Here is a 14573-nt window from a genome sequence, read left to right on the forward strand (position 1 = left end):
CATTTTTTCTAGTCTACCGCCACCAAGCGGCAGACCTAAATCCAATGCATGCAGTAAATGTCAACATGACTTGACGTGAACTTCGGTGTTCATTTCAAACCAGGATTAAAATTCGATATTTTGTGTCTAAATGTAAATTTGTGGTCATTTGAGTAAGCCTTAATGTCTCCATATCCTACAGAGTACAAGAACTGCCAACCTTCTTGGGCAAGTGTGTAAGTCACATTACTTAAAAAACTTGATAACTTTTCAGTTTGCTACTTTTTTGTTTTGCCACCATGTATCTTGTATGATGTTGACGAATTCCATGTTGACAGCCTTGTAATGTAAGTGTCACTGTCTGCATACCACAATCACACCACCACAGCCACACCGCGGATACAGTCAGACAGTGGTTGTACATCTTCATGGTTAACTTAATCAATAATTGGTGGGAAATGGCCGTCGCAGCCCCAAATTTAGTGCAGCCATTAAGAAAGCATTAATATAATGTAACAATAATGTGAATTTTATGGTTTAAAAAAAGCATGGAAGTGAACTTGATGCAGGGCTGTTAGTGTATGGTCCTATGTTTCGTTTTTGAAAGGGCAAGGGCACCAAGGCATTTTCTCTTTGGCAAAGGGCACCCAAAGTTAAAGAGGAAATTGCAAATTTCTAGTGGAGTATTTCAAGGGCACCAAGGCGATGACAATCGCCTCCGTTGCCTCCGTGAAGTATCAGGCCTGTTGATGGTGTGTTGCCATTCCTGATTGGTTGGTTTGGAACTTAGTTTACATGGTTTAGGCCGTAGGCCTACTCCTAGAACTATTTCGGTTTCGTCTGCTATTGTTGTTACGGGAGACGATAGCGGACGAAACCGAAATAGTTCTAGGAGTAGTTTAGGGCCACCTCTTTGTGACCTGGGACCTTGTTCTACTTCTTGTACATGTTGTAAGGCCAAGTAAAATAAATAACATGTTGCTCGTCCGGACTTTTTGAAAAAGTTGGTGAGGGAGGTCCTTGTTATTTGTTATTTTCAATTTTTCGAGATGGCCACCATGTCTAAGATGGCCGCCATATCGTATTTGAAGATGGTTTTATGGTTTTATGAGTATGTTCTGTATGTCCTCAAATTCCGTGTGTGTTTCTATGTCCATTTCGATACATTGTTATTCTTTCCAAAGAGTTATTCTTGCTTTAGCTCCAAAGTTATTCTGTGTGTGTGGCATCCTGTCCTGGTGCAAAGAACTGTGGCATGCAAACATGAACATGATGAAGGGCAAAACGTTTCAAAGTATATGAGTTTCTCATTATCTCATTATGCGTTGTGAAAGCATTTTTTTAGGCCGACATGCACATGTAAGAAAGATGATGAAATTGCTCACTAAAAATGAAGGGTACTATTTGAAATAGCTTTTCTTTTTTTCCTTTTTTTTCTCCCCTTTTTTTCCCCCCTTTTTTTCTTTTTTTTCTAAATAACAAAATAACAACAAAATTGAGGTGGGTGGGGACGAGCAACATGTTATTTATTTTACTTGGTTGTCACTAAAGTTGTGTGCTTTTCAGATGCTTGATTTGGGGACCTAAAAATCTAATTCTGAGGTCTCGAAATCAAATTCAAACATTTTAGTGGAAAATTACTTCTTTCTCAAAAACTACTTTAAAACATTTCTCCATTGCTTGATTGCTTGTTACCAAGTAACTTTTTATGCTGACAACTATTTTGAGTAATTACCAATAGTGTCCACTGCCTTAACTCTTTTGTAAAATAATAGACAAATTTCGCAAATGCTGAAGGCCTTTTTAATTTTAATGTTTTTTTTTTTTGCATACATTTATTGCTCTATTGTAAAGTGTTTTCTCTTTGTAGAATAATATTGCATAAATTAATTATATCACATGCCATGGGTCCATTGGGTTGGTAAGCAGTTAAAGGCAGTGTACACTATTGGTAATTGTCAAAGACTAGCCTTCACAGTTGGTGTTTCTCAACATATATGCATAAAATAACTAACCTGTGAAAATTTGAGCTCAATCGGTCATCGAACTTGCGAGATAAGAATGAAAGAAAAAACATCCCTTGTCACACGAAGTTGTGTGCGTTTAGATGGTTGATTTCGAGACCTCAAGTTCTAAACTTGAGGTCTAGAAATCAAATTCGTACAATGTTTTATACCATCAGCCTCTCCCCATTACTTTTCACCTATAAAGGTTTTATGCTAATAATTATTTTGAGTAATTACCAATAGTGTACACTCCCTTTAAGCTATGTATGTAAATTATGTAATTTATGCTTTCTCAAGAGTTTGTGGTATAGATACTCTGCCTATTGTGAATCTTGTTATTATTTTAAATCTCAACATAGGCACAAAATAAAATGGTGAAAATTTGAACTCAATTGATCGTCGAAGTTGCGAGATACAATATTGGAAGAAAAACAACCCTGGCTATCGCTTCCCAGGTTGTATCATAATTTGGGTGTGATCCCTGGCTACATGGCAGTTAACGGTTGTATGGCTTCTGACTGGCACCCCCGAACAAAGATATTGACAAAATAGGGACACCGCCAGATAGGGCAAGATGGCTCAGTTTGGTAGAGCGCTGGCACGTTAATCCAAAGGTCGTTGGTTCGAATCCCACTCCAGTCAATTCTTTGTTCAACCCCAATCTCCTGGACATTGTTGTGTAATATTGTAATGTAAATCTATCATGCATGGCATGAACATTGTACATTGTGTCTAAGGGTAGCCAATTATCCCATCATTGAATCAGTTACTGAAAAGTCAATTGACTGGCTGTTATTTGTAAATTGTCACAAACAAATGATTTGATGACAATGCTAGCTGAACTGACCTCCATGGGTAGTTAAAAGCTTCCATTGACTGCTATGACAACAGGCTAGACCATGTAGACTGGAGTCAACTTAGTGGTAATTATTAATGAGGAAACAGGTTGTGCTACATTGTAGCTAACTCATGTTTCATGAAATAATTTAAAAGTACTAAATCGATCTTAGGCGAGAGTGATAATAAAAATAATATGGTTTGATAATAATAAATATGTGTATTGACATCGATAAAGCTTTGTTTTTAAAGACACTGGACACTTGGTAATTGTCAAAGACCAGTCTCACTTGGTGTATCTTAACAATATCATAAAGTAACAAACCTGTAAAAATTTGAGCTCAATTGGTCGTTGAAGTTGCGAGATAATAATGAAAAAAAAAAACACCCTTGTCTCACGAAGTTGTGTGCTTTCAGATGCTTGATTTCAAGACCTCAAAATGTAATTCTGAGGTCTCGAAATCAAATTCGTGGAAAATCTTTCGCAAAAACTACCTTACCCCCTTAGAGGGAGCCATTTCTCACAACGTTTTATACTACAGCTCCTCATTACTCACTACCAAGTAAAGTTTTATGCTACATATACATGTAATATAGTTATTTTGAGTAACTACCAATAGTGACTGTCCACTGCCTTTAAAGGAGAAGAGATGTGTTGTGATAAGTCTGGAGGCTTTTGTTTTGGTTTTCACAAACCCTGAGAATATTGATCCACATACTTGCTCTACATGTAGACTGGCTGTTAACAGTGTTAACAGTGTTAATTTCATGGTTTAAAAACAATGACAAAGTCACATTGGTTGAGATTTAGCAGCCAGGCATGCAAGGGAATTAATTGAATTTCATTTTTTTGTCATTTTATTTGAAACATATACTACTGTAGGTAGGGCGTATAGCTTCCATTAAATTGATACTACAAAGACTTGTAAGCTTCGAAATAGGCTATTCTTTGCAGGAAAAAAAGAAGAAAAAAGAAGTTGTTTATCAAATAGAACTTGGATAGCTTGACTGTCAGTGTGTCGACTCAGGGAGAGTTTATTCCTCAGTGGTTGACTGGCGTGCCCCTTTTTCTTCCTTTACAATACCATTATGACACAAACAATTCTGTGTAATTTCTATATGGCGAAATCAAGTGACACCCTCAGTAATTGGCGTAAGACATCAATATTAGTTTTTGTGCATTAAAGGCAGTGGACACTATTCGCAACTACTCAAAATAATTATTAGCGTAAAACCTTTCTTGGTGACGAGTAATAGGGAGAGGTTGATGGTATAAAACATTGTGAGAAACGGCTCCCTCTGAAGTGCCATATTTTTTGAGAAAGAAGTAATTTTCCACGAATTTGATTTCGAGACCTCAGATTTAGAACTTGTGGTCTCGAAATCAACCATAACGCACACAACTTCGTGTGACAGTAGTGTTTTTTTCTTTCATTATTATCTTGCAAGTTTGATGACAGATTGAGCTCAAATTTTCACAGGTTTGTTATTTTAAATGCATGTTGAGATACACCAACTGTGAAGGATAGTCTTTGACAATTACCAATAGTGTCCACTGCCTTTAATCATGTTAATATCTGACAAGTCATGTGCACTTCACCTGTTCATCCTGGATTGCTGTTCCTGGTTTGTTGTGGGCTGGATCAAGGCTCTGCATGTAGTGCATGGCATGCATATAATATACTTGTTAATTAACGATGATTTATATCCTTTTTTTTCAGGGAACAATTTGTGATTTGTGATTAATTTATTATGAAAATGTTGTGAAATTATCAGAAATATTTTTTCTATGCTTAGAAAATGAGTTCTACAGCATTACAATTACATACATGTACAACGCCCAAATTAAATTTCTACCTGGTAACATAAAATATGTTGATGACCATTATGAAATTTCCTTGAAATTTCCTTCGGGATGGCACTAGACGGCACAGATAACTTTGAAACCTCTTTGAGAAAATAGAGTCAGGGCGAGAAGAGGCAATGGCCTTGACTCAATATTTATGCCTGATTATTGATAAATCCCAACCCCTCCCATCCTGCAGCACTCAGCACTACAATTTTATTTCAACTGGAAAGTCTTTTTAAAGACTAAAAAAAAAAAATTCAGCCCGTGCAGTTGATGAATTTCTTAGACCTTGAATAATTTAAACAATTCTCTGTCATTACCACAGCAGCTGATTTCTTTAATGAAATACAGCACCTAAAGTGGGAAAACTCGTACAGAAGCGCAATTTGACATCCAGTAAGACGGCTAACTAGTGGAATGAGAGAGGCTGGATGTTGGTTGGTCAAGGCCTACCCCTCCCCAGTCAGGACAGCCAGCTCGTCAATTGGAGTTTCTGTGTACGTGACGTTGGATCTGTGCATGACTTGATTAGATTGGTTGGTTGTATTGGACAGCCATGGATCGCAGATCTATCCTTGCACGGTTTGTGGAGGTGACTGGAGCCGAACCTGGTCTGGCCCAAGATCTTCTTGCAGGTAGCTTTGATTTGTTTATTTCAGCATTCACAGGTTTAGGCCATACGTGTCTGTAAAACATTTTACTTGCTACTATCTGTAGGCCTAACTTCATGAATTGGGGAGGATTGGGGTCCTTTGTGAGTGAACCTGGTCTGGCCTCAGATCTTCTTGCAGGTACTCAATTCGTTGCTTTTGATTCATGTTTATTTCAGCATTCACAGGTGTCTGTAAAATTATTTTCATTGTGAAAGGAATTAATTTTGTGTGGGCGGAGTAGAGTAACTGGGGAGGAGCGGGTAGGCCTAATCTTTTTGAGTGAACGTTCACATAATACGTACCAGTCGCATGCTACGTACCAGTTACCTGTTTTGTATTCATTATTATCGAACAGACGTGACTCAACATGCTCAACACCGAGAGCTGTGTATGTGCTCTGTGTTAAAGTCACCTGGAAGTGGTATTTTGTCAAAATAAAGCTTTTGTCACTAAAATATGTGTTTTGATGTGTGGAACATGAATAAACAATTAACTAAGGTTTAAAAAAAATAGTTTTCATGTTATTTACAAATTTGAAAATAAGCCCGACCCGAGAGGGCGCTGTTCGTGACGTCAATCGAGGTGCAATGAACCGCGTGCAGTGCCAACACAAGATAGTGATGCTTGGCGCAAGCTAAAAACATGCACTCAAAGTTGAAACAATACCTGATTTTTTTCACGTTAGGGAAATGCTCCTTTAGGTTCATTACGTCTTTCAGGTACCTTCCTCGACTTCCCCACTAGCTGGAAAAATTGTTGGGATGGCGTCATGTTTTAGAAAAGAATCTCTTCATGTCAAAATGTGTAGTGTATTCCGGATTCTCGAAGCACAACGGCTCGAAGTGTTTGCTGCAAACGCTGGGAAAGACTTGCAAACTGCCCCCATCTTTCATGTCTTTAGTTGTTTTGCTGCATACAGCAGCAATACACCTGGTCAACATTGCCGGAAAAACGCACACAAAAAAAACTTTTTTGAAACGTACAAACTCACGACTAGGACTTGAATGTACTTGCACGTACGTGTGTTCGATGTTCAATCGAGGCAATGTCTGCCTCGATTGACGTCACAAAAGGGGTAGGCGGAGTCACCCCCACACAACTTTATTTATTTTGTTAAACATATAAATCGTTGAAAAAAAATTACTCAAAAAAAGTATTTTATTGTTCAGAAACATATACTCTAATGTTTGAAGAAAGAAAAAAAATATGTTTCCAGGTGAATTTAAATGTGAATTTACACATAATATGACGATGCAAACAAAACCATATTTTGTGCGGCATAAGAAAAGCTTCCACTAGCGGCGAACTTTTGGCACACATGTCTGCATACTAGTACAACTTACTTTACAGTGTAAACTCTGAAAATCTGCTAAATTCCCGTTTAGGCATGCAAATCCAGCAGGGTATTTGTGCTGAGAGATAACAGTTTATTTCCACTGACAAAACTGATTGCACCTGTACAAAAGTCAAAAGTGTATTGTGGATATTTTCAGCAACTATATATTTTTTTTAATTATATGAAACATAACAATTGCTAACCTGTTTTTTTTAGTGAACAGTACATTTTCTGAAAGAAAAACAAAAAAATAAAAATAAAAACCCAGTCAAATTTAAGTATTACAAAGTAAGCTATTATAGGAAGCCTACATGTACATGTACGTACATGTACATAAGCATAAAAACTTCCGAGATACCTACAGTTACTTGAGGATAGAAACTGGTTACAGCAAAAATTCTGCTTTGCAATGTTGCAACTGGTTCTCCACTCATTTTTTGCTCAGCAAGCAAACTTGCTGAGCAGTATTTTCTGCTTCTAAAAAGTGGGCCCTGAAAACTGGGCATGGTGTGTTTACATGGTTAACTGCGAAATAGGAGTGAGCCTTAAAGGGAAGGTACACGTTTGGTAATTACTCAAAACAAATATTAACTCAAAAACTGACTTCAATTACAAATTAAATGAGTTTGTTTATTTTTCACTTCCAGGTCAAATTTTTTTAAGATCATTTTGATTTGTGTGAATGCCCACAAATATGTAGTTACACCATATTGCCAATAGTGCAGCCATATTTTAACAGGGTAGGCCTACACGTGTGTCATATGTAGGGTCTATTGTTAATCAGTGACCATGAGCAATGGTTGAGTACAAATGAAAAATTCAGGGTTGAAAAAAAGGGCTTGGAATTAAGTTCATTGTTTGCTCAAGGATAAATCTGATTTGATTTGCTGTATACGTCCTGTGTTGTGTGTATTATGCCTTCCATACATTTCACCATACTTTATGTTTTGTACAACAAGTTCTGTACAAATATTTGTACTGTACGTTGTGATCATAGAGTAACTATCATCAAATTTTCCCCCTACATCATGTACGTATGTATAATGTTCAGATGTTCAAACATTTTACCATCATTAGTGGTCTGAGTCCTACACATTGTTGAGTTCCTGCACTGTCCCCATCAAAATGCTTCGCTCTTACGTATGGTTTTTATTAAAACTCTGCTAAAGTGTTATTAAAATCTTTCAAATTGAAAAAGAATTCCCTTTAATAATTACAAAGTTCTGAAAATATGACGTCCAAATAAGTAAATTCTCTGGGGATTTTTTCATATTTTGTTTTAAGATGTGTGATGCAGAATTTTCATACACTCCTTTATTTCCAGTAGGCTGTATTTCAGAATTGGATCAGACGAGTTGGTCTATGAAAAGCGTTTGTAACCATTTGTTATAAAATGCATGGTTGGAAAGATGTTTTAAAAGTAGACTACAATTATCCACACAAATTTGCCTCCAAATTGCTATTCCTTTTATTTTGCGAACTAACACGGTCTGCCATTTATGGTCCCGAGTCAAAAATTTGACTCCCATAAATGGCAGACCGTGTTAGTTGACGAGGTAAAAGGAAAACCGTGCAATTTCGAGGCATGATTGTGTGGATCATTGTTATAATCTACTTTTACAACATCTAGCTACCCATGCATTTTGTAACTAACGGTTACAAACGCTTTTCAAAGACCAACTCGACCGATCCAAGGCAACGTTTCCTTTAATTAAATTTGTGCAGTATGACAACATCTCATATTCGTTATCAACTCAAAATTCTCAGGCATGACTTCAAGATCATAAAATCAATATTAAAGATTTTGACATTTCAAGTTGCTTTATGTAGGTCTATATCCATGTTGAGTTCCGGCACTGTCCCACATTCATCAAAATGCTTGTTATTCAATGCTTGGACTCTGCTTAAAAGTAAATGTCAATAAAAAACCTTTCAAATTAAAGAAATGATTCCCTTTAAAGGGTAGGTACACGTTTGGTAGTTACTCAAAACAAATATTATCTTAAAAACTGACTTGGTAATGAGCATTGGAGAGCTGTTGATAGTATAAAACATTGTGGGAACCGACTGCCTCTGAAGTACATGTAATGTAGTATTTGAGAAAGAGGTATATTTTCTCACTAAAATAATAAAAGACTTCTAGCTAAAAGTCTTTTATTCCTATCTGAAAGCAGACAAATTCGTCCAACAAGGGTGTTTTTTCCTACATCATATTCTCACAACTTTGATGACCGATTGAGCCCAAATTTTCACAGGCTTGTTATTTTATGCTTTTATGGGATACACCAAGTGAGAACACTGGTCTTTGAAAATTACCAAAGGTGTACAGTGCCTTTAATAATTAATAAATTTCTGAAAAAGTACGTCCAATTATAAGTAAGATCACCTGGGATTTGTTATATTTTGTTTTAAAGTCATATCTTACATACACCATGTACACCCTTTAATTCAGTACCAGGTAGGCTATTTTTGAACTCATGTTTAAAACAAATAATTAAATTTGTACAGTATGACAACATCTCATTTTCATCATCGACTCAAAATTCTCAGGCATTGACTTCAAGTTCATGGAATCAATATTCCAGATGTAAACATTTCAAGTTGTTGACATAAACATTTTTATTAGTTTATTTACATGTACGGTATGTCTGTATCTCCCACTCAGTGACAGTTCTCTGCTGGGTACACACATCATGTACTGCGTTGATTAATTTGACAATGAATGAAAGTGACTGTTGACATTTAATCAAACATTCAGACATAAATAGGCAGTTTTTTCTCTACAGTATCCTCTGTGTACAGTACAGATGCACTGAGCGAATAATTTTAGCAAATATTATATGGCTTTTCCTGGATTAAACAAACGACTTTGTAGTTTAGTCAGGCTGATATTGGCCAGCTTAGTATTTTTGTCTTGTAAAAATAGTTTTGAATAGGCCTAAAAACTTAATTTAAATTTTCTTTTTGCAGTTATCTTTTGACCCGCCCACCAAAAACAAAATTGAAATACATGTACGTACATTATAATAAAATTAACATCGACTAGAATTCTGAATGGCCCCAAGTATGGTTATAACTTTAAATCAAGAGATTTGAAAGTTACAATGTATTTTATCAGCCTCAAAGCCAACATTTTATCATAGTTTGTTTGTGTTTAAACAGCCAATAAAGGATGAACTATTACCTTTTTATGGCCAAATAGACATCGTAGATACCGGTTAATAATCATTTTACTCTCAAAATTTGCATTTAGTAATAAATAACTCGAGTCAAAAATGCACCCGGCCGCGCGGCTTTTTCAGCCGAGAGTCTAAAACGGCTTATAAATCTATTATAATGACCCCTTGACGCCAGTGACGATTTTCCCCTAATTGGGTTTGAACACAGTTCTCCAGCTTTGGCAAACTGAGGGCGCTATTTTCCACCAAATAGCCGCCACTGATGTCACGATTCCTTTGTCGCTCGGGTTTGTTTGACCCCGCGTTTTTCAGAAATTTGGCTTGGAGCGTTCTGGAGAAAAACCTATTTTTACCTTGTTTTAAAGACAGTGGACACTACTGGTAATTGTCAAAGACCAGTCGAGATAACAATGAAAGAAAAAACACCCTTGTCACACGAACTTGTGTGCGTTTAGATAGTTGATTTCAAGACCTCAAGAAACTTGAGGTCTCGAAATCAAATTCGTGGAAAATTACTTCTTTCTCGAAAACTACGTCACTTCAGAGGGAGCCGTTTCTCACAATGTTTTATACTATCAACCTCTCCCCATTACTCGTTACCAAGTGAGGTTTTAACATGTTTAAGCTGATAATTATTGTGAGAAATTACCAATAGTGTCCACTGCCTTTAAAGTGAGGTAAGAGACTCGTTTTATTTTTTTTAATGTTTCCTATGGACTGCAGCTATTAGAAAACTGCAATATCTATATATTTGAGATCATCCTTTATTGGCTGTTTAAGATATTACCTCTATTTTTATTCAATTGAAAAGCGTAAGACTGCTGTACGTTTTGGGTCTTGAGTGCTGTCCAGGGGCTAAAATCACAGACTTCTCGGGCCTGTAGTCCAGTCCACTGAGTCCAGGGTAAATTGGAGCCCTGAAATTCTCAGTACATTTAATTTGTTCAGGGCCAAATTTAATGGAGCTGGTGGAAAAGAAATTACAGTCTAACCTCACATAAAAATAGATGGAAAATTGTTTTCTCAAGATACTTTTTCAGAGTGAAGTTTGAAACATTGTCATTGGTTATTGACAACAATGGTCATTTGTCTGAACATGCTGAAGAGGAATGTTTACCTTCAGTCTAACTGTAAAGAAGTCCAATGTTGTTATAACTTATTACACAATAAAATATCTCTCAAATTCAGGGAACTTAAAAAATGTACAGGCCCATATTTTTATGAGATAGATTTCCTTTTCAAGTATTGAGAATAAGTTTTTTTTTAAGCAGTGTACACTGCACAAGTGCTGTGACAGTGAGAGAAAAGTTCATTTCAACTAAACACTGATACATGTTTTAAATTAGTTCATGTTCAGTTTTAATCTCTGTAATCATGGTAATTTTTGTGTAAATTTACTTTATATACGTACTCAATTGTGTTTGTGTGATAAAACTTAGATTGTTACAAACTTTGCACTGGAAGGGTATACATGCAATCGCAAGTAATCAGCATTTTAAAATGTGAGGTCAGAGACCTGTAGTCAATGTTTTTCACCATTTTCATAAAAGGAGTGACAAGTATTTTTTTTTAATCACAAAGTTAAAATTGACCTCGGAGCAAGTGCAAACCCTAACAAGGTTACCAGCTAAAATATCATCCCACATATCTGATGATAATTTTGGTGAGCAGAATTTTTTTTTTTTTTCTGATGACAAGCAGCTCTAGGAACATGATGTATGTGTTGTACAGTTTTTTTAGCACAGCACCATTGTGTCCGTGTTTCCTTGTTCTGTTCCGATGTTGTGGTTGTCTTGAATGTTTTAAAACAAAACTGAAAGATATTTTAAATAGTTTAGGCATACATGTACGTACATTTTAAGAATGTGTGTCTTGTCAAAGTGTCAGTCCGACCGAACAGTGCGTTTCCTTTTCATTACCTTTACTGAGCAGTAACAAAAGATTCACTCGAGCAAATCTTTCAAATATTTCAGAAAATAATTGTGTGTCAGGTGTTTACACACACCTGGCATTGCATACATTTTTGAATGGTTGCGTGTACACTGTACAGCCTGTGTAAAGAATTGTATGGAATGTACAGTGTACAATCTATGACACCAGTGTAAGAAAGAAATAAAAACCGTGTGTGAAACGCTGGATGTAATGGAAAGGACTACATGTACCTTCCACGCCCAGTCTGAAACAATGTTTTGCTTGGTTTTGGTCTTTGCCTTATAAATGGTTAAACTCAGTGCGAAGTTTTCATGATCAACATCATCAAAGCCCCCCTCAAAAATAATGTTTTCTTCTAATATTTACAATCCAAAAATGTCACCGTTTGTAAATTTGTCGCTTGTACCACGAACTGATGCAGTCTGACACAAAGCACACATTTTTGCAAATATTATTTTTGTTTTACAAGTTATTTTAAAGGATTTGGGTACTTTTTGTAACACAAAACACAATGTCCACGCATTTACATTAAACTTACACCGTTTGAAAATAATAGAAAACGTATCTTAAAATATTAGTTGCTGAGGTGCTGTAATTTTTGAGAAATGATTAAAACAAGTCATGAAAATACATTTTGACATGCTAAAATAATTTTCGTCTCATGATCAGTGAGACGAAAATTGTTTTCATGACATTGTCTTACTCATTTCTCAAAAACTACAGCACCTCAGCAAGCAATATTTTCGGGAAAGCTTTCTACTATCATTATCTTCAAACTGTGTAAGTTTAGTGTAAATCTGTGGACATTGTGTTTTTTGTCCTACAAAAAGTACAGACCCTTTAAATGTTTTACTCAAATATTGTTTATTCTTTTTTACATTTTCAGCAAGTGTGTATAACATGACTAATATGCAATGGTTTCATTAGCAAAAACGACGAATCACTGGATTTGCCATTTTGTACATTTTTTTCACAAAGTGATGCCAAACCTACGTACAATGTACATGTATCTGAAGTTTTACCTTAGTAACTTCATGAAGTGACCTACAGTACATGTACATCTCAATCTCTATTGCGAACACTATAAAAAAAAGTTGTAACATGTGTTAGTTTCTGTCTAAAAAAAAATCAATCAGAAACATCTCCAAATTTGCTTTTGTTTATACTGTGGACGTGATAGGTCACTTAGTGGTACGAGCAATGAACAGTTGCTGGTAAGTATATGGACTGAGGAACTCATCCTGCATCAGTACATTGTACAGCAACCTTTGTACCAGATTGTACTTTTATTTGTTGTTACAGGCAATGTAGGCATGGTAGGTAAGATGTAAACCAAACCAGACAGTGTTCAAAGAGCAAAGTTGTAACACCAAAACCAAACTATTTTTTGGTTGAACACTGAATTGGGATTCCTACCAATGACCAGAGCAACAGAGAAAGTCACAAATTTGCCATGTGTATCACAGGTCTGGGCCCAATTTCAAAGAGCTGCTTTAAACCCCCAAACTTTTGCTTTTGATTAAAGGATTTTGGTACTTTTTCAAAATGTCCACAGATTTACATTAATCTTACAGGGTTTGAAGATAATGATAGTGGAAAGCTTCCCTTTGAATATTACTAACTAAGGTTGTGTAGTTTTTGAGAAATGAGTAAAACAAGTCACAAAATCATTTTGGTCTCATGAGACCAAAATTATTTGAGCATGTATACATGTAAATCCCCTTAACCAGTTATGATAGTATACCAAAACCATAGCATAACTGGTTAATACGTTTTTACATGCTAAAACTGAGACGAAAATTATTACTTTTACTCATTTCTCAAAAACTACAGCACCTCAGTAAGTAAAATTTCAAGGGAAGCTTTCTACTATCATAATCTTCAAACTGTGTTTTTTGTTAGGAAAAAGTACAATACCCTTTAACTGCTAAGCAGAAATGAGCAGGATATACCAGTCACAAATTGTACTATGTATGTCATGGTCACAAATTAGGGTTGTAATGTGACCTTATTATTCTGGTAAGCATAGTTTTGATGTTCTTATTAGCTGCTTTTTGTGCAGCTGTGTGTGAAATTGGGCCATGGGACTACACAATTAAGGCCAAAAATGATGTACAAGTCCACCAGATCTGTGATACACTTATTGTAAGTTTAAAGGCAGTGGACACTATTGGTAATTGTCAAAGACTTGCCTTCACAGTTGGTGTATCTCAACATATATGCATAAAAAAACAAACCTGTGAAAATTTGAGCTCAATCGGTCATCGAACTTGCGAGATAATAATGAAAGAAAAAAACACCCTTGTTACACGAAGTTGTGTGCGTTTGGATAATTGATTTTGAGACCTCACAGGGGTCGAAATTAAGTGTATTTCCATGGTAGTCAGCAGGGCTAGTGACCAATCATTTTTAGTAGCCCTGATTAGATTTTGGTAGCCCGAAAGACACATTATGTCTCGCGTCACGGCTCAAACTTTACAATACACCAATAACATAGTTCTTTGTTTGTGATGATGATTTTTGCATTATTTTTCTACTAGCCCGTCGGGCTATCAAACTGGAAAAATCAGTAGCCCGGCTGTAAATCTGGTAGTCCCGGGCTAGCGGGCTAGTGGCAATTTCGACCCCTGCCTCAAGTTCTAAATCTGAGGTCTCAAAATCAAATTCGTGGAAAAATACTTCTTTCTCAAAAACTATGGCACTTCAAAGGGAGCCGTTTCTCACGATGTTTTATACCATCAACCTCTCCCCATTACTCGTCACCAAGAAAGGTTTTATGCTAATAATTATTTTGAGTAATTA

The 14573-nt window shown here is 36.1% G+C and overlaps 1 protein-coding gene across 3 annotated transcripts in view; it reads left to right on the forward strand.

Moving 5' to 3' along the window:
* The first annotated feature begins 69 nt into the window (after positions 1–69).
* Positions 70–14573, forward strand: part of LOC139942032 (uncharacterized) — a 28123-nt gene continuing 13619 nt past the window's right edge. For 2 of the 3 annotated variants that reach the window (XM_071938704.1, XM_071938706.1), the window contains exons 1-2: positions 70–215; positions 4997–5306. In XM_071938704.1, the coding sequence (XP_071794805.1) occupies positions 5228–5306 (79 nt within the window). In that variant the 5' untranslated portion in view covers positions 70–215; positions 4997–5227. The remainder of the gene's footprint in view (positions 216–4996; positions 5307–14573) is intronic. The other variant, XM_071938705.1, reaches the window with a different exon arrangement.

Source organism: Asterias amurensis, chromosome 9 (assembly GCF_032118995.1).
Source record: "Asterias amurensis chromosome 9, ASM3211899v1".
NCBI classification, from domain to species: Eukaryota; Metazoa; Echinodermata; class Asteroidea; order Forcipulatida; family Asteriidae; genus Asterias; species Asterias amurensis.